The sequence below is a fragment of the Homalodisca vitripennis genome, chromosome 7 (genome assembly GCF_021130785.1).
Source record: "Homalodisca vitripennis isolate AUS2020 chromosome 7, UT_GWSS_2.1, whole genome shotgun sequence".
NCBI lineage: Eukaryota > Metazoa > Arthropoda > Insecta > Hemiptera > Cicadellidae > Homalodisca > Homalodisca vitripennis.
The window spans coordinates 117096139-117118351 of NC_060213.1; the positions used below are offsets into that span (position 1 = coordinate 117096139).

At 30.7% G+C, this 22213-nt stretch overlaps 1 protein-coding gene across 2 annotated transcripts in view; it reads left to right on the plus strand.

Annotated features, from left to right (window-relative positions):
- Positions 1 to 22213, plus strand: part of LOC124366228 (acetyl-coenzyme A transporter 1-like) — a 39314-nt gene that overhangs the window by 2907 nt on the left and 14194 nt on the right. Inside the window, exon 2 of one of the 2 annotated variants that reach the window (XM_046822617.1) lies at positions 21728 to 21787. The exons of the other annotated variant lie outside the window; for it this stretch is intronic. Coding sequence (XP_046678573.1) covers positions 21746 to 21787 — 42 coding nt within the window. The 5' untranslated portion in view covers positions 21728 to 21745. The remainder of the gene's footprint in view (positions 1 to 21727; positions 21788 to 22213) is intronic. 2 annotated transcript variants of the gene reach the window in all.

Below are 22213 nucleotides of genomic sequence, written 5' to 3' on the forward strand. Positions count from 1 at the left end.
AGGCTTTACTGAATACTGTGGTTGAAGTTGAAAGTCCCATCAGGAGTCGTCAAAACTGTAGAAGTCTATCGGGTGTTTATATGGCTAGGATATGTCTATCTTCTTTCCTAACCTCCATTGAATAAAATGCATTTTTACGGTCTAATTTTGTAAAAGTTTGCGCTTTGTTCAAATAGTTTAAAACCAGGTTTACTGAAGGAATGGGGTGGGCATCTGTTTTCAACTGTGCATTAACTTTCCTGAGATCCGCTACCATTCTGTCGCTTCCATCTTTATTTTTCACTAAAAATACTGGGCTTGCATATTCTGTGTAATCCTGACATTCCTCTAATATTTTGGATTGTACTAAATCGTCCAATAATTTGTTTAATTTTTCCCTTTCTGTTTTACTCTGCCTATACATACGGTGGTGAGTTTACAGGTTTCGTATTCGGTTTTAATTCGAGTTTAACAGGAGGTATGTTTGCAGGAGTTAAATCAATTATCTTTGTTGTAAATATGTTCTTGGAGGGTGAAATGTGGTAAGATATCAAACACTATGCCGTCCTTATCTGTCAATATTGTTTTTCCTGTGTCAATTGTAGTGGGATGGTGTTCCAGGGTAGGCTGTGGTTCAAGAGTTGGGTAATGTATATGTCCTATCGTAGTATGTGCGGGTATCCTTTTTGGGAAATTTGATGCATTATAAATATTTACAACTGTATCTGCACCATCTTCCCCTTCTGAAAGATATGCATGACATTTCTTTTTTAATTAGATTCCTATCCGTTTCGATGGCTCTTCGAGACTCTATACCTTTTAAGGAGCTAATCCTAATGTGCTGGTGATGTGCTATAATTATGTCTTGTGGGGCTGTTACCTTTGTTATTTGCTGTATTTATAATTCCTGTGTGTTTTAAAATTCTTGATATCTAACTGCCACTGTTCATTCATAGGTATTATATATTCTAATATTTGGTAATTTTTATTGTTTTAATTTTTATAGTTTAACTCCACGCAATTCTGAAATAGGAATATGTTTTCTACCAATATTGGGCTGTTTAGATCAGGTGTCACATAAACCGCGTCTTCAAGTATTACTTTGCCTAATTTTATGGCGATTTTTGTCGAACCCAAAACTGTTTTAAAATGGTATACCGTTAGCCGATATCAACGAGGGTCTGTTGCTAGTATTTAATTTTGTTTCACAAACTAGGTCTGCTCTAATAATGTTTATGTTACATTCTGTATCTATACTGCAGGGTACTAGATGTCGAGGGTTTTTGGTCAAAGCTACGTCTATTGTTAGGACAGGTATCTTCTTCGTGGTTTTATTGTCGCAATTAAATATGAGTTCATAAATATCCTCTAATAATATTTTTTATTTTTCCTTGGTTTGAGTATCCTGTCTTGCGTTATTTCTTGCAAGTTAGCACAATCTATCATATTCCGTTTCTTCTCTATGTGATTTAAAATCTGTATAGTGTCCATCTCAATGGTTTCTTCCAATCCAGTATATGTGTTTACCTGCCCTATTGTACTACAATCTGGGCCCTGTTTTACGTGCGCTACTCCCTTTAATATGCTAGGTTTTATTTGTCGTGTGAAATGCAAGGTTTCTTGTAAAGCTGGGTTTATTTATATTTGTTGTCCCCGTGGGGTTTGGTTCGCTTAGGGTTTTGGTTGGATTGAACATAGATTGAAGTTTTATGGTGTGTATAGGCTTTTGCATAATAGGTTGTTCAATTTATTGCATTTTCTTTAAGGGTGGGAATTCTTGATTATAATATATGGCTTTAAATATCACTTCTGAACTGGTCTTTCCAGGGGTTGATAGTGGTAGTACTTTGGGGTTTGTTGGAGTAAATGTCATAGACTTTATACATTTGTAAGTTTGTCGATTCCTTTGGTTAAGATCTATGGTGTTATTTGTTTTCGCTGTTGATAAGGGGGAAGTTCGGTAAGGGTTAGTGTGACCTCCCCCTATTTCCCGTTTTTTTGTTTATTCTGTTTATAATAAGTAGACTTGTAACATCATTCGATATTGTGGTTTGTTCGGTTGCAGTACCTGCAGAACAGCTCTTGTTTATTGTTGGTTTTAGGTGCCAAGCGGTTACTTTGGGGTTGATGAGTTAATGAACGTTGCTTGAACCAGCATTGTTCAGTGTTATGGTTGTCTTTACGGCAAATAATGCAATACCTACTTTTTCTAGCATGTTGTGTTTGGGAATGGTTTCGTCTTCTCCTATCACTGAAGGTAACGTGTTTAATCATAGGTGGCCTTTGGGTTTGTTTGGGGTAGTTTGGGCTTTCCATATATATCTTCTAATGAGGAACAGGAGTTCTATCATATCTTGGCTTCTATTTTGAGTTTTCATACGGGGATGGAGACCTTTCGTATCTGTGGTTATGATTTTAAATTTGGCTTATACCTGTACTTAGGGTAGCTACTAAATTGGTGGTGTTAACTTCTGTTTGTAGTTTATGGATGATGTTTTGTTCATATAAGGGTGTACTACAGCGTCTGTCTGCTGCAACCCTATTGTACCTTTCTTTGTTTTTCCTTTGTGTTAGAACTAGCTGTTCTGTAAATTTTAAATTGGTCTCTAGATCACTTAAGGTGTGGTTTTTCAGGCCTATAACTCGTTCACAGATTTCTGGTTTTAGTCCCTGTATAATAAAATGTATAATTTGCTTGCCCTATATTGTAATATCTTCGGAATGTTGTTAATATATCTAAAAAATAGGTTAGTGTTGGCTCGTTCTCTCCCTGTATTTTGTGTTCTAAAATCATTTGTAGACTCTGGGTTTGTGCTAATGGAGTGAAAGCCTCTGTGAAACTTTAAGCAAGTTGATCCCACTGTATGGCTTCCCATCGTTGTTTTTGCTTGTAGTATTTGAACCAAATTAGTGCTGTGCCTGATAAATGCGCTGGAAATAAATTAACTTCAGTGTTATCTGTCCATCTGTTTAAAGTTGCTGTCACTAGGAATTTGTCTGAAAATCTTGTGGATTTTCACTCTGGAGACCTGTGTAAGTCCCAGCTGATATTAACGGTATGCTTTCCCCTATGGTTGCTGTGTTAGTTCTGTCAGGTAGTGTGAGTGGCTCGTAATGTTGTGCTAAGGAGAGTGAACCATACATCACAGTCAGTTACAGCATGCCATATATCGCAACCCGATTCAACAACTATTACATAAATGTAGAATGGAGCGGAAATGTATAGAGGCATAATTATATCTGTTAGTTTCCGGTATCCCTCAAAGATACTTAGCCATGCTTTCATCGGAAATTTCCGAAGTTTAAATTTGTATAATTTCAATACAGGGTTCAAGTGATCTAAGACTCTGCGTAATATGCATTTTTCACCAGTGCTTGTGTTCAATGATTGTCACTTATTCCTAAAGAAACAAAATTTTAGATTAAAAAACTACTACTAACTTGAGATAAGAAACCGCGAAACCATAGTTTAAATAATACCGCCTTCAAGAAAGCAGGAGCCACTCACTTTCACATTGATGGTTACACACACTTATGTTGTATAAAAAATTATTAAACAAGATGAAACCTCTTCCCCCAAGAATTGAAAAAATTATATAGTAATCGAGTGTAACATATCATCAAGCCAAATTAATACTTTACTAACGAATTTGAATGTAATGTGTAGCTAATTTGCTTAGGAATCTAATGCAAATGAATTAAATGCAAATTAAACATTTGAATCCTCAAAATGCTCCGTTTATGGTTTAGTACCTAACTTAATCAAGTACAACACCAAGTTTCGAGGACTAGATAATACCACCTGACTAAGACATTAGATTCCGTTCCTTAAAACGTTTTGTAAAAACTTTGTATGAGATATAACGATAGAAAGTATCCAAAATCTTGTTATCCTTACAATTTTATATAAATTTTTACCCTAGATTAGTAAATCATAAGTACCTGGTCTTCTCTGAGAACCAAAGCTTTCAAATTAAATTCTGGCGAGTGTGAACAATCTATGCAACTGCATATTTGTTGAATGTACCGTTATATTATGGATGAATAATACAAAAATATTTAGATTCAATAATTTTGTTGTTCTTTAAAGAAAACTTTCATTTCATAACGGATGTACAGGCAATAAAGTTGTATGCAGACGGACAAAACAATATACCAACGGTTTGCAGAGGGATAAATTTTATTGACAACCAATGGCTATTGTATACTTTACTAAAGCAAGGAAAGGCGTTTTCAAATGGACCGTGAATTAAGGTCCACCTTAAATTATGTGTCTTAGAACAGTAGGACTGTATAAGTATTGCTGTTTGTGATCATTCGTCATTTTTTGATAGTTTTGTTTTACATTTATTTTGAGCTAAATTTTGAGCATTTTTTGGATAATATTTAAAATGTTAAAGAGAAATAAGTTTTGTTTATTTATTATACCTTGATCATCAACTATCAAATTCCTGCCTAATTAAAATTTGTTCAACCTTCTTCCTTCTTCAATAAAGACCAAACTTTCCTGCTGATATTATTAAAATGAGATGCATTTTTTGCCGTCTTAATGAAATTTGAATTACTTATATTTCCTGAAAAATAATCTCGGAGTTCACGGAAGTAACATGACAAACTCAACTATGGCACTAGAACCTTGAGGTTGTTCCTGGCTGATATAACCAATCCAGATAAGCTAAAATTGATTCTTTATTTAAAATTATAATTCAAATTTTAATTTGAAATTCAGAGGAGAAACGATTACCACCCTATAAAGTTTCATATCCGTAAACAGTTTAACTTGTTGCAGACAATTGCCAGCTGTTAGAAAACGATAACATTACCCCCACCACTAATGTTAATCAATTAACCGGGAATTACTGCAGAAGAAATAGTCTTAATAATTTTTATGACAGTTCTATTAACGCTGACGATTTCCTTAAGCATTTCTATATTGCGTTTCTTGAACTTGTATGAACGTGTATTATTTTCAAAATTCTAAATTGAATATGTATTTTAGTTATAAGAAAATATCATAAAAATTTAACTAATGTTTTTTTTAAGTTTCAAAATAGTAACAGGAAATTATATAAATGTAGCTTATTTGATAATTAACACATTTTTCTTATAAGTTTGTGACTAGCTTATATTTACATATATAGAATTCATAACCTTCTTGAACGTTTGAAATATTGAGAGTTTCCAAAGTTTGTTAAAATAGAGTGTAGGTAAGTTTCTATAATTAACTAATTAGATGCTACACAACTAGTTACTATTAACTAGTTGTGCCACACACAAACTTCTTTAAATAGGTAAATGTAAAAATAGGAAAAAAATGTCTTACGTTCTAATATCCTGCATATTTCTAAGAAAGAGAAAATATAATTTAATACGTATCCAACAAAACCAAAACCAATACACTCCTGTGGTAAAGTACAAATGTGCAGTGTGTCTGTTTTGATGAATTGCTTCAGTCAGACTCTGTGATGTGTATTTGATGTATGATGTCAAATTGTGCCTTGAAAAAGTAATTTCCCGATTTTCACACAAACTAAAATTTTGAATTTTTGTATTGTCGAACCGAAATTTTTTTTTGATTTTATTGACAAGTTTGGGCAGATTAAAACTCTAAACTAAGAATACATCTTCAGTTTTAGATTTAGGTATGACGGATACATGTGAAATATAACATTTTCCTAAGTTGGAGAGGATATTTTAAATTGCATGTATTTTTATATACTAAATAAACATCACGATCCATTGATATGAGTTATATCCTCTATTTTAATTGTTGTGAGTTTATACTTTGTGGATAGAAGTTAGTGGATAGTTTCTACATCACAAAATATAAAGTACTAGCTGTTTCCCGCGGCTTCGCACGCTTTTCGTAAGCTTTGCTCGTGTATGTGCACTTCTGATTTAAGTGAATTATATTTCCAACGACGATGTAGAGTTTGTATTGTTGCCACGATCAAGAAAATCTGTCAAAAGTGTATGTTTATAACTATTGTCTACGTACATGTATTTTATTATAAAGTAGTCTAACACTCAAGCTTTAAATTCAAGCAGAAATGTATTTTGAAGACAAATATACATCAAAGCTTAGCGCCTTCAAATAATTTTTCGCTATTTATGTACTTAAATTTCTCGTAATCGCAGTTTATAGTGTACAGGCGCTTTAAAAACTTTTAACTTTTGCAGTGCCGCCTGGTGGCGAGATACATCAATAGGCATAGCATATAAGCCTTCTCCGTCAAAAAATACATATACATACAAATTTTCATAATGATCGGTCAAATAGCTTACGATTATATAAAGGAAATACATACAAACATTCATTTTTATATATAAAGTATAATAGATAATGACAAATTGGTGACATATTTTACCAGTTTCAATTGTTCACATTCAGAAGAAAAGTTGTAACCTCATGATTTTGTACTTTTATATGACTCATTTGCAAGTTAAAATGTTAAATCACGATCAAAAAGGTTTACATGTCACGATTACCGAAGCTATTAAAGGAGTTACCTACTTATCCTAGCATGTCTGAGTTTATGTTATACAAATACTATGTAGTTTTCTGTTTAGATGTAGATGTTTGTTTTTAATGACTTTATCTCTGTGAAATTAAAATGTGAAATATTATGCAAGATAGTTTTTAATTTAAAATGAAATTAGGGAGAATGAGGAATATATAAATTGAAGAAAATGTGTTCCACACCAACTTATAGCGTGTGATAGTCATTTTAATGTCACCGAATTCGTATTCTGACTCCACTGTACCACAGCTGTAATCTCATGGGCTCAAAGATTGATATTTTTAGGAGATTTCTACTCCCATTTACGTCTTAACCTTTTTGCTCTCATAAAGGGGGAGATTTGATACAGTACAAGGTCAATGGTACAGATATGTTAGAGCTATAGGCAGAACCGTTATTGTTTTTGTAGCTCAGATCTAAAACCCGTCCCCTTACTAAATACAATTGATCAATGTCAATTGGTCGGCCACTAATTATCACGATTTGATATAAAAAAATTCAAACCTTCTGTATAGGGTTCATAGGGGGATTTAATTGTAGATTTATTATTATAAACATTCCTAAAATTATTGTATCCAAGACACAGGATATTTTACGCGGGTTTAGATATAAATCACAGAAAACGAATTTATCAACCTACAACGTAATCAACAAGGCGATGCTTAATGTCCAGAAAAATCCATTTAACACACTTGTCTATATTTCCACTACGGCTAACGCGGTCGCAATTTGTGTTCTGTAATCCGCTGCAGTCTGGTTTAAATTGCTTTTCAAAGGTTTGGTTTAATATAATGCGGACGGATTTGCCTTTAGATCTGCTGTGAAGTAGACATAATATTGAACACAGGGAGTTATAGCCTAATTATAGTACTTGTGTCTGCCATGTTAGCTTATAAGATACACAAAATATATTAGAACCATTTATACTATTTACTAGGCAGAAGGAAGTGAGCCACATATTTTGGAACAGGCTTCGCTAAAGTTGCTTCCAATATTTTAAGGCTATACCTCAATCTAATTTCCGTAATGTCTTATGGACAGAAAAACAGACAGAAAATAAATGTTTACAGCCCACAGTCATACAAAACAAATTTTATCAGCTAGTAGTGTATCTATTGGAATACACACCATCAAACTCATTCTTGACCACATAGAAACGAAGTTTCATACCAAATTAAAATCAAATCAATCTGTCTCGGTAACTTTTACTGGCAAAAGCTGAATTAAATACAATAGTGGAACCTGCCCCTCGTAAAACATGACGTTGCCTGTATAGAAATGGAATTAAGTTCAAAATTGTACGTTTTCAGATTTGTTTGTTTCAAATATATAAACCTAAATTATAGTCTTTGCTAGCGCTCAACATAATCACATCATAGCATCGTCGTTGAAATCTATGTGGCGATAGGTACAAGTGAACCAATACAATGTAGCATTGAAGGGTCTCCCAAAAGGTAAAAATTTGGATTTTTTTACCACCTAATTGAACATAGTAATATCCTTACATATTTTAATATTTTGAATGTTAAAATTTAAAATAATTTGGTATGTTTAAAATGCTTTACTCTCATATTTTCTCATCCCCATTAAGGTAAGACCAATTTGAGCTACCACTTACCAGAATCCATTGAAGGCAAATGTACCATCATTGAATTGAGTGTTGCTTACATAGTGATCTTCTTCAAACAAACTTTCACGTTAATACTTTAGTTATTTCTCGAGATATTGTGCGTAAAGACAAATATATAGGCAAAAATGTTAGCTTCCAAACGCAAAATTTAAACTTCACAGTTTTATTTTGAAATTTAATTTTTTACTGTCAACGTGATTTAAGTTGCATGAATGTTTTGATTATTATTTTGATTCGATCAGGAATGAACGGTTTATTTGCCATACTCAATCACTTTTAGTCGAAAAACCACTTTTTGGCGATAACTACTACCATCTATATCATACAAAACCATGTGCTGCAATTATTGTTTATGTCAAGTAAATTCATGGGCCTTTTTTATCTCTAAAATTATTATTTATACTGATAACGTACTATATTTTTACTTTATGGATATGAATATGAAAAACAATGTATTTAGTAGCCATTTAAATAAGAATGCTGATAAATATAATCTGTAAGAGTATTCATGGTAAAGTTCACTTAATATTTTAGATTCTGTATTGTAAGGTTTTTACTTGTTAAATTTGATTACGATCTTCCCATGTTATATTAGTAGATTTGGGTAAAATAAAAGTATTAATATTGTGAATAGATATTGCAGCGTAAGCCCTACTTTGTTCAATGGAGGTACTTGAATAAACCTCGCCTCGTAGGACTGAATACAATCAATATGGCAGTTAACGTAGTGTAGGAACTCTATGTAATGGAAATCGATAGATAAACACTCCACATGTTTGTGACGCGATACACTGACTCCAACAGTGTAATACCTTTGTAAGTCAATGTATGTAAGCATATGGTTTTTTGTCACCTCTTATTCTCACGAAACATATACTAGCTTCTTTTCAAACAGAACAACTATAATGAGCGTATTTTACTAACTGTTTCTATAGAAACGGAAATAATGTCCTATTAATTTTGATATTTTTATTTCATAATGTAAAATATTTGGTAAACACGACCACTCCCGTAAGTGTTTTAATATAAAGTCTTAAGTTCATCCAAAGGGATTACTTTCACATAGATTGGATTACTTCGTTAGTCAGTATTAACTAATAAAAAGTTTCAAAACGTTAACCATTCACATTCTAACTAAAAGTATCAAGTTTGTTTTTGATGCTTGAAGTGTTTTGAATGAAACAGCATTTTTCCGGACATTTTCCATCGTTCTGTGATACATTCACGTGATCTTTATGTATCAATGAACTTTGCCTGATTTCCGGAAATATTCTGTTTCCTTCATTAAGTGTTGTTCAAAAAACTGTCAATATAGACAGAAACAGGTAAATGTTTAAAAAATTATAAACTGCGTTTAATATTTCATATTTTTAGTCACATTTATGTATGGTTTTATTCTCAATTTACTTAGCATTTATTAAAAATGTTCTGGCAAATAAATGGTAATACATAAGTTATTATGCATTATATCGCAAACAAAATTGTTCTTATTTACACAATTTGCAATATTGTTTGTTCTTACGTCTTTTTATATCTCTAAAGATTTAAAGGCAGTAGACTTAAAAAGGCAAACATAATAACTAGTGTAACTATAATTAGATACGAACTAAACGTAGCACAGAAATAGTATTTACACACAACTTGCATAAGTTAATTAGTGTATTTCATAAACCAAATAAAAATATTTAAATATTAGAAAAATTGTCTTAAGATATAAAGCAATTTTCTTAAGATAAAAAGCAATTTCAAGCAGCATTTATTCTTAATTATTTTTACGACTATTATGGATACAAGATGGTGGTCGTTTATATATTTAAAAGTATCCAGTTAAACCATCATAAGTACATATATTTCTAAACATAAATTTGGAATAATTGTTTAGTAATGAAGTAAAAGTAGTTTTTTCATGTAACTGATATGCTCATGAAAATATTTTTCTTGAAAGGCTTAAAGATTATAAAGTATATAAATATATGAAAGTGTTACGATTAACATAAGATTAAAATGAGAGTTATGGAGCTATTTTTGTGCAAATTAAGCATCTAAAATAATAATGCATCTTCAAATTAAATTCAGATGACGGCCAGATGTGAAATATATCCCTGTACAGACTGTGACGGATGTTAAAATATTTGTTTAAAACACATTCAACATTTTCATAAAGTAACAACAGGCTTAGGATTCTAAATTTTTAATATTAGATTTATTTCATAATAGAGATGTCCTGCAGGCAGATAGTCTATCATGCAGTAAATAACTTATACAAAATTACATTCAGGTAATTCTATGGCTGGATGTGAATTGTCAAAGAACTCATTCTTGTCGGTGTAGAAATGAAGTTGCATCTTTGTATAGATACCGTATCACATAATCCATTAAATTTATTTTTATTTTAGTTTGGTTTCGTAGTATTGTAAAAAAAATACAATTTCCGGTGACATACGAAAGGTAATACAATGCAATATTGGGGTAAAATAAAATATTGTCACCGACTTTTAACGCTGACCCTTTAATCTATTATTTTTACATTTTAATCTATATTATATTAATAAGTCACATGTTAAAATTTCATATAATTGTACGCAGCTTTTATAGATATTTGTTTGATTATTTTATTGTTTTCATGATTGATACCTATAAGACCAATCGACAGTTTTTGCTTGCGTTCAGCCGAATCCTCTCAGTGACACGTACTGTCATGTTTTCTATGTTCTAACTCAGTGTTTCTGATATACTAATAACATTTAGTGCAGAATTTTAAATCTGCAGATCATTTAATTTTTTTTCTATCACAGATAGACAGCCAGAAAGGCAAAAATGAAAATTTGTTCAACCTCTCGACGATAGGTTTTCCTACAGTTAAGATTACATTCAAATCAAAACATTTCGAACTTTGAAAACTGTTTAAATAAAACTTAAAAATATACCATATATCAATATATTGAATAAAAACCAATATAACTTAGATATGCTTAATTTTAAGTGCTATAGGAAACAGAATGTTTGATATAAAATCTTCAATCTGTATTTAAAATTTTGGTGGTATTCACTCCAATATTTACCATTTCGAATTATATTAACACATAATACCTGTTCAGTTCACTTTAAAAAATGTTGAATGCGTCCACAGTTTTAATACAAACAAAAGTTAGTAACAATTCTGTGATATATTCACGTTACAAATGTTTCATTTTCCAAAAATATTAGCAGGACCTGTTTAAGAATTATGACCAAAGCTGGGATAGACAAAACTTGAGTATTGTATTTTTGTAGAATAAAATTAAGGATTAATTTTATGTCTTCATTGTTTTATCATTTACAAGTCAAAATTGAAATAAGAGTTCTGTGATTGTAACTAAATCCATCCTGTCAATCGCACTTTAATAAATAATTTAATAGTCACTATGATAAGTCTAAGGAATGTTAGTAATAAAATGAGGTTATTGGGAAAATATGAACCATCTTTTGAAAGGTATATTGTGTTCACGCTATCAGTAGAAAATCTTTAATGAATATTACAACCTATATTTAAATTTGAATAAGTAAGAATGTTTTATCAGAATTTTAACGAATATTTTAATATAATTTTTATAAAGATCTTGATGACATAGTTATAAGGAAATTTAAAAGATTTTGTAAGATCTTGTATATTTTTATATCGATATTTTGTTACAATCAACCACTTTTTATGTTAATACCAATAATTTTTTTCGATTTTCTCAGATACAAATAAAATTATCAACGTCATAATTTTTGAAAAATGGAGAATAAATTAGTTATTGATTAATATAAAACTTACTTAGGCATGAAATATATTAAAATAAAATAATATTGCCTTCACCAAAAATCACCAAAAATGAAACTTGAAGGGTTCTATCCGTAAAAAAATAGCACTACTAAAAAAAACAAAATATTACTAAAACCCTGAATAATAATTAAATCAAAAATATGCTTTAACAGCATGTGGTCTCCTTGTGCTTGTTTAGTAAAATTCAGGTCTGAAAATTAAAAATTAGAACAAGTAAGTATTAATTCAAATAAAAATGGTACACAAAATAATATGAAATGGGTACAAAATTAAATACGGATAAAACACGTTGAACTGTAATCTATCTTAATAGTTGGCTGTAAAATGTTGTGCAAAGTTTAATACCAAATAGAGAATAAATAATGGTCATAAAGAAGTCCTTTATACGAGGGCAAAAAGTTATATCATACTAAAGTGAACCAATCAATCATAAACGTATTATTGATTATTCACACATACACTGTACGTTCTTGAATAAAAGCGAACAATGTTACATATTCACAAAGAGTGAATGGATTGGCAAACTGATTCAATAAACAAAGGGAGGAATCATTTATGCATGAGTTACCTTACCTGTCAAATCTGTTTATTTTGGATTTTTCTGAAATGCCCTAGTCAATAAAATTTTATTTACGTGGCATATTCATGTTTCAATATTTCCACATGCATAAATTAACTTACGATAATACAATTACCGAATCCTCTTTGCCGGATGTAATGCGTTACGAATGAAATTGAAATAATTATAAACTATTTGATTATTCACAAAAATAAATGTGGATTTATACCGTTAATTCCTGTATCATTCGTTTGAAAACCCTACTACTGAGTAGGGTGTCCTTGACCTTGTTGTACGAAGTAAATATTTCATGATCTCACGTAATTCAAATGATCTTGTGAATACAGGTACACCAGCTCAACTGTACAGCGAAACCGTTTATAATCCTTTCAAGTCTTCATTGAGACGTGTCAATACTTTTGTGCTGTCTGGTGTTCTGACAAAGTATGTCGTTTGGGATAAGTGTTTTTTCATCGGCTCTCAATTATAAAGTACTAGCTGTTTCCCGCGGCTTCGCACGCGTCTCTTAAGCTTTGCCCGTATATTTCTTTGCCTTCAAATAGTGTTTGGATATTTTAATATACGTAACTACTGTGTGGTAATTGCAGTTTATAATGTGCAGGCGCTTTGATAACTTTTATATCTTGCAGTACAGCCTGGTGGTTAGTTACATCAATGGGCATTGCGTATAAACCTTCTACATAGAAAAATACAAATTTTCATAGTGATCGGTCCAATAGTTTCTGAGTCTATAAAGGACAAACACACAAACATTCATTTTTATATATTATGATTGCAGAAACAGTTTAAACAAAATTTGTCGTTTCTCTTAAGCTTACTCTATGCTTTAAAACTATAAGTGTAAAGAAATTTATATATAAATATATTTTTTGTCGCATTATATATGTTTACAAAGAACAGCTGATTAAAAATTTGAAAAGACTCTTTCACTTAATAACATATGTTTGCTGCAATGCATTTCTTACGGGTATTTCTGTAACCAGTGGGGCGGAATCCTGAATCGGGAAAGGGATAAAAAGTATCCTATAACCTTCTACAGATCAAGACGAACAAATTAAAAAAAAAATTAGGCGAATCCGTCCAGCCGTTTGTGAGTGATGCTGTTACACACGAACAGTTTCATTTATATATATATAGATGTCAAATGGTTTTTACAGGTTCAGTACGCGTCCAGCACCCAGTGTAGTTCCTCAAAGCTGTAGCCCATAGTTAAGTAACATTGTAAAATAGCGTAGTGTACTGTGATAGGTTCTTTTCAGTGACCTCTCATTTCACATTCCTAAACAGCTAACATTATATGCCTTTCCCCATACAAATGAAATATATTCATTCCATGAGATTGTTATGTTTATTATGAAGTCTAGAAGCACGACTGTTCTATTATAATCGGTAATGTTTATGTGGCTAAGGTTGCAGATCATGTAGTGCTTATTATCTTCAGTACCTTTTAATTTGTTCTTTAGCTCTGTCAGTCAATACTACCTAATGTCCCAACATTTCTTATAGCCCTGAGAGTAATATCGACTCCAAAAAGGGAATTTGTTCCTTGAATTACAGATCAATGAAACGTCGAGAAAGAGGAGTGGCTCGAGGAATGAACCCTGGGACACTCCATTTTACAATGCATGTTCCACCGATATAGCTCGCTGAATAGCAACAATTTATCATCCACAGCTTTGATAGAACTCCACAGTCCTGAGCGCATTGCCCACAATCCCACTTCTTTCCGCATTAAGTTGTCCAAATTCCAAGAGAACGATTCCCTATTCTCAAAAGCTTTATAAATCCGTCCATAAATTTCACCGACAGCAGCCTCTATAACTGCGAAACCCGTAATTCACATAATGGAAAAGGTAATTCCTATAAGATTACTTAAGGAGCTGGTTATTTCACATATTTTACATGTCCATAAATACTGCCTACATTTATAGTGTAACTTTAACTAGTTACACCCTCAAGACCCTCCTCTTGTATACAGGGATGGTTCTTTCAAGTTTAAGCACACAGGTAAACACTCAAAAATCTCAGGTACACATTTAATACTTGCACCAGTGGAGACGCAATCTCACGTATTAATAGCTTTAACACTTGGGAGACATTCCATTAACGTTTTGACTACTTATTGTTTTAAACCCATTCACCAATTTCGTTACATCCCTAGGATTTTCCTTCTTTTATTGTCATAGGGTTGGACAGTCAAAATTGGGGATCTTGTCTGCAGGTCTGGGTTGTGGGGTAGATATATTGGCAAAGATTTTCACGTCAGGTATAATCAAACATGAGCCATCAAAACTAATTGAGTAGAACAGAGGTTATTCTCCAGTTGCCGTGTGCAAGAATCGAGGTATTCTTGTAAAAATTATGGGCATTTTGAATAAACGGTTTTTTTAATTTTTCTCCTATTTAACACTACTTTAATTGGGTTGAATTTTAATGGTTCCAAAATAGGGCATATACAGGTAGAATTTTGTTTTAACACCTGTATAGTTGTAAACAGCTGAAAAAGGTAGTGTCTTGGGTGCCCATTTAAATTAGAAATTACATAGTTATAACATCATGGTTTCTTTAGAATAATGTGGATAAATAAATCATTGCCATAAGCTTTGAATGGCTGATTTCGTTCTCTAGTTGTGCAAACTCTGTATTTCCTTAAATAAATAAAATACGTAAATATAAATACAAAACTTGAAAAGGTGAAAGTTAAACTCAGCTTAATATAAAAATGTGTGTTGTAATGTCACATGTTGATTTAGTCATAGTCAACATCATGATGGATTATTTGTGTACAATTATACATACATATTGCATATACAAGATATTTATTTCTGTGTGTTTACTCTAAAATATTATTATCTTTTAATAAAACGTACACTAATTTTTTTAATTTTTATTAAGGTAATTCTTTTAGTAATCTTGATTTTTCATAAAACGTTTACTAACTCTTAGCCAAAAGTTATGGAGTGACATGCACCATCATCAAACTCTATGCCGCTTATATATTAATGAGCTTAATTTAACATTTAAAGTCAAAGGTCGGTTAATTTTTTACATATTGTGCGGCAGATAGACAGGCACACAGAAATGAAATTTGTCTCCTTTAGTTTTGCAACACCTAGCCAATAATATATAATGATAAGAATATAAATAATTTATATACTCCTCTAATTATAAAACACATTTTACGATAAAAACAGTCTACAACTTTGTTTAACAAATACAACTTGAAACCCAATTTCATTATACTTATTAAAAATATCATGATAATATAATTTTTTTATAAATATCACTGCAGCTTCTCTGTGACTTAGATGTGCTGTAACGTTTAAATGTTCAAAGCTTACATAGCGCTTGCACAATTTTTAAAAGCTGGATAATCAAGCAAAGCACTATAAGGATAAATACATTCATTATAACCGCATTGGTGGTATATTTGTAACCATTGAAAACCAAAAACGAAGATCAATAAATCATCGACTAAAAATACTGGCAAATGAAGATGGTAAAAAAGGATATTTTAAAATATGTTCTTTGTATAAATATATCCTAAAATTCGACCAAGTTGAGTTCAAAATGAGTAGTACTTTAATTTGTATGGCTGGATGCGAATGTTAGTCTGTATGGATGTTCCACGTACGGCCCTTGACTTTCTAGATCGACTGTCATTTTTACTTTAACCGAAAGGAACTAATGTAGCAAGTTTCAAGTTATAATGATCTTTTAATATTATTTATATCACAGTGGAAGGATGTACAGACAATGATATGATTTTCAGAAGGCATTTTAAAGTTCTAATTATTATTGTTAAAATAAGTTATTGAAGAGTTCATTTTTGTAGAAATCAAACATAATTAAAGTATAAGTATTATTGATATAAAAATTATGTAATATTATTTTTATAAAGATATTAATTTACTCTACGTATTAAGGTGAATAGATTTGAATAGATGAAGACTTAAAGAATATAATTTTATACATAAATATAAGGAATACATTATATTTTACAATTAAAACAGCTGAGTTTCGAAGTGAAAAATCGTACTAGTTGTAACTACGAGGCTATTGTTTAAGAAGAACAAAGTTTTAGTCCATTTTAAATTAAATTCCTTAAACACCACTATGTATTGGCTGAGCGTTATTACAGCCTATCACTGTATGGGCTGCCAAATGGTATATATTTCTACTTCTGTCTATCAATCTGCCTTTCCGCAGGTTATTTGGAAAATAAGCAAATGTATGGACTGAAAATTTTAGATAAATATTCTACTCTGTATAAGCAACATTGGGATAGAGGGTGGTGCGTGTTATTCCTTTGGAATTTTACAAGAAAATATATATTTTTATTGATGTAATAGTTATCATGATGAGAAAGATCACAAAATAAATCAGTTTGTAAACAAGCTGAATACAATCATATGAGATTGTATATTAACACACATAGATTAACCTTACAGGAAAATGACAAATATTAGAGTGAAATAAAGTAGTTTACAGAATTATAGTCCAGCGCACTCTTGCTTTGTATTATTTGAACTTTTACTATTTAAACACTGCTATTATACTGAACTAAACTTTTTTTAAATGTATCTATTTTGAGCAACTCTCGAGAAGTATGTCTTCTGTAGACTTTATATCTGCATGAAACTTCTGCATTGACAAGAATGTGTTCTATGATGATGTGTATCCAACTTAGTAGGTGACACAATTTCCCTTTTGTATACCAGGAGATTTATTTTGTATATCTGTATATATATATATATATATATATATATATATATATATATATATATATATATATATATATATATATATTATTATAACATATGTATGTATTATGCTGCGTGTTAGTAGATAAGAATGGTCTAGCTCACTTTTGGGTGCAACAGAAATTCAATATAAATTCTTGTTCAATGTACCATAAACGAATCTGTAAATCACGAATGAAAAATAACCGAATCTATAGATGTAGGCTTCTAATTTCTTAAAGCGTTTTAATGCAAATCTTCATTAAAACAAATTATTGAACTCATATAATATGTATGAGACACAACGCGGAACGTTTATCTATCGGTTTCCGTGTCATAGAGTTTATACACTTCGTGGAGTGGCGTATTGTGTGCACTCGAGAGTATACGTGGAGGTTTATTCTACCAAAGCAGCTCAGGTCTAACAGTAGCACTCAACTGCTAATGCTGTTTTTCTAGTATTTTTAACATGTAATTTATCTATTCACATTACATATATTTACATTATATTCCAAATTCACAGTACATCTGTGAATGTTATTACATATAACTGATGTTGTTTTTACACATTCATTATCCCCAGTATTGATGAAATTACAAAATAAATTGAATAAGATCTTTGTAGATTCAGCACAGACTATATCTGACAGTTTAAATTGATCATGTGTTTACTAATACTCACTATATCAATATAAAATACCTAATTAGCTCAGCATTGGTGGAGCTCAACACCAGAAGCGCTGGAAACATGTATTTCAATTCTGTCAATGTATTAGCCTTACGGTATGATTTCTCGAGAAGAAATTAACCTATATATTTGAAATTTTGCATTCTTTTTATGTAAGAATTATTGACTTAGAGTATAGTGCACGTCTTCGTTTGGAATGTGGCTGAGTTTTAGGAAACCATGAAGGCAACCCATCGAGAAAACCTCGTAATAAATACATTTTTAAACAAACTGAGCACAATCATATCCCCTTGTAATATTTGATATAGAAACAAATTAGGTCTGATTAAATGAGCTATTAACTTGAAATTTTGTATACTACCTTAATTAAGCTTGTTAAGCGAAATTGGTGTGGCGTATTGCTAATTTGTAGTAATATTTATAATAGTAGTAGCTGTTGTAAGTTACATTAGGTGTATAAAAAGTTTTGATGACAATTAGCAACTCATCAATTAGTACTTTTATCTTTCTTTTAAGCTTTAAAAGGTCGTTTTTAGAACTAATAGGAGGAAAGTTATCGCCATAACAGTATTTCAACATTTTATTAATTTCCTATGAAAAGTCACAAGTTCACAAATATTACAAAAACAGGTTTTTGCAAACTCTAAGAAACTAAACTAAATAATGTTCAGTATTAACAAATTTTATGCTGAATTCTTACAAGACCTTATCCGTGTTAAGTATTATATTTATGTCCCATAAACTGAGAGAAATTAATATAAATGCTATCCTATAGTATAAATAATAATATAAATCCTATTAAAATAATATAAATGCACCTCAATATGTAATGTATGTATTGGTAGGATATATATGTTATAAAATATATTAATATTCTGATTTTGTTAATAGAATTATTTTTGAAACATTTTTAGAGTTACATTGCTCGCACTTCAACCTCACCTTAAGTTTTAAAGGTTTAATGAGTTAAGTAAGTTAAATTTACAGTAAAGTTAATTAATAAAAAATGTTAAAAGTCCCTAAAAATAATCAAAACCTTACAAAATTGTAAATAACTTGCATAAACCTTTAAAAATAGAGAAAACTTTAAATATATATTTGGGATTAATTGAATATGTGTTACATAATTAAGTAAGTTTTATGAGTTAAAAAGATTTGGAAAACAGTTTTACTTATGTTATTGTGATGGTGGCAAGACCTTTGATCAATACTGCAAACCTTAAATTGTCAGCTAAAACATAATATTTAACGTTTAGAATTAACATAATTGTATATAATAGCGGTTATTAGACCATAATTCGGTGGATTAAATATGTAATAGATTATTCCTTTAAAATCTAATCAATATATACAGCGGTATATTGAACTATGTTAATTCTAACAAAATCCATATTATTATCTAGTGTTCAAGCAAATAATAATTAACAAAACAACTAGTGGAATACCGGTATAATATGTAATATAAATCTATAAATACAACAAAAAGTCAATAAAATACATTTTTGTATTGCCTACATTTCATCTCCTATTTTACAACCATTATCAGGCCTGTAGGTTCAAAGGTCTTTAAGATGGCGCGCAACATGATGTATCTTGGTTTATGAAACTTTCGAATTTCGAATCCGTAACCCTCATTTTCGGGAACACTCTGTATTGAAAATGTGACAAACGCAATTTTACGGCATTTGTCTTATGCGATTTATTAGGGTTATAGTGTATTGGAACACTATATGACAAAACGATTCAACCACAGGGGATTGGGCCCGGGTATTCTGAAACATCCCGTATATTATAGGTCTGATAGCGTATGAAATATATTATTCTGTGCAAAATAAAACTTAAAGGCAACTTAGTGACCTACGTCACATCTGTTACTTGCTAGCTCAGCATTCTATATATTTCACTACAACATAATCATTTTACACTTTTCTATTACGGTACCTTTGCGATGAGATAAAAATACTACTATTGTGAGATCTCATTTCAATGAAAGTTTGTTATGATTAAAAGACATATTTGGACAATGATCTGCAGTTGTAAGTTTAAGGTAGGCGGTAGTAGGTTAGAACCTAGAACCTAACTAATTCTTATACGTACAAGAGTGTAACTGACACTCCAACATTAACAGGAGTGGCGTAAAGTGTCTTCTACATTTTATCATCTAAAATGTATCTATTATAGCAATGTAAGAATGCATGTCACCTTATAAATTTAATAAATAGTTGTTATTTAAATTCGTTTTAACATAAATTAGTTGTCTGATTTTGGTCTAAATTGTTCTTAAATTTAAAATTTTATTATATAGAGGGATAACATGATATTACTAATAAATATTATTTAGTGTATGTAAATAAATTGCAATTATAAAACCGTTTCGATATACAAATAAGTGAAGTTAAAAATTGAAACTGGTCTATATTTCATTTAGTGTAATACTAATTCTTTTTGGACGTTTGAACAGCCCTAATACTAATACCGGATATAAAGGCATGATGATTTAACACATTTGAATTTATAATTGGCATCTCTTCGTAATTTACACAGTATTCAAAATCAAATAAAACCTTTGCCTTTTAGAACTGTCTGAAATTCTTAGATAATATTCTTAGTCACATATATACATAATTCTGTGGGTGAAAACATATAAGATTTGTTTTTGAAAACAGCAGCATTGGCCTCTAACGAATCTTCTGAGTGGAAAACAACGTCATTATCTCTCTGTTGAATACGGTAATCCCATTACGCAATATTTGTCTCAAATGCTTGATTCTACAAAAATGCCTAATGCCTTGTGTGCTTAATGTCTTTTGGTGGTTATCTCACGTGCAATTTCGGGAATGTTTAGTCTAACCTCAACCGACACCTGATAGAAAACTTACCAGCTTCTACCAGGTATGGGAGCATAACGTATTCAGTAGATCGACCTACTTCAGTAACTGTGATTAAAATGTTATTTTAATCTTGACTTAACTTTAGTTTTTCAGTATATATTTTACAGAAACAATTTATAAATGATGGTACTATACTGATGAATACACATTTTAAAGGAATATAGCGTAAAAATATTGAAGTAATCACTCGAAGATGAAACTTTGATGCTGTGTTTGAAGTTTTAAATCAATATCAATTGCATTTTTATAAAATAGATTGAGTAGAGTAGATCAATAAATTAAGTCTACATGAATCATGAAAAGTTTTGAACGAAAAATATTCAGTTATGGTACTGTTGCGATCAAGTTAACATCTGTTTTGAAAGAAATAAGATCAATGTTTTTAGTAAAGATAATTATTAAAAGTTTACTTTTGCAACAAACTCATTCTAATAACTTCCGTGCATTGTAATACAATTAATTTAAATTCACTCACATTATGGCAATTTAATTACATTTTACTCGTTTTCTGATTAGTTTATATTAACAAAAGATGTGATACCAAAATCATAATAACCACTATGGTGGGGATAAAAATAGAGGTATTAAGGTATGTTTGATAATCAACCAAAGCTTATTTCAAAGACCTAGTAAACATGGTTTATGTTATTCAATTTAAATAGATATATTTCAAATGTTTACCCGCTGAACTTAAATCAAGGATTATTAACCAAGCATTAAAAAAAAACTGAAACCTCTAGTGATGATATACTAACTTGCAAATTTGTTATAGGCAAAAATATATTTTTTATCTTTTTTTAGTTTTTAAATTTTCAGTAACTTTTCAGATTAACTGTATTATTTGGTTAGGTATCAGTCGATTTTTAATTATGCCTTTTATATCCGCAGCGTTGCACCAGCCAGATCATGAGTAGACCTATACCAGAGCAAGAAGTCCTGGCTGGAGAGGTAAATACTAAACCCTACTGTTTTATGTATTTTAGAACCTTAATTTTTATATTCGGTTTTATATATTTTTGCAAACAACAATAAATAAATATTAAAAATAATCCTAAAGTAAAATCTAATATATTAATGTAATGTAAACCCTATTGTTTATTGTTATTGTTACAAAGTAGGTTAGTCAAACAGGATCTGGTGAGCAATAAGGTTGATTGCTTGGATGGAGTATATAAATAAAAGCTAATGCCTATTAATATATACTTTCCGTCTAGTGTCAATGTAGTGTTCAAACAGTGTTGAAGTAGCACTGTGATCCAAGTAAACGAACATACTCGTACAATTTTATTTGTCTTTGGAAAGAAAGAGAATTTATATACTTCTTGCAGAGTTTATTTTTATTAAGAAATATTCACAGCTTATTGCCTATAAGCA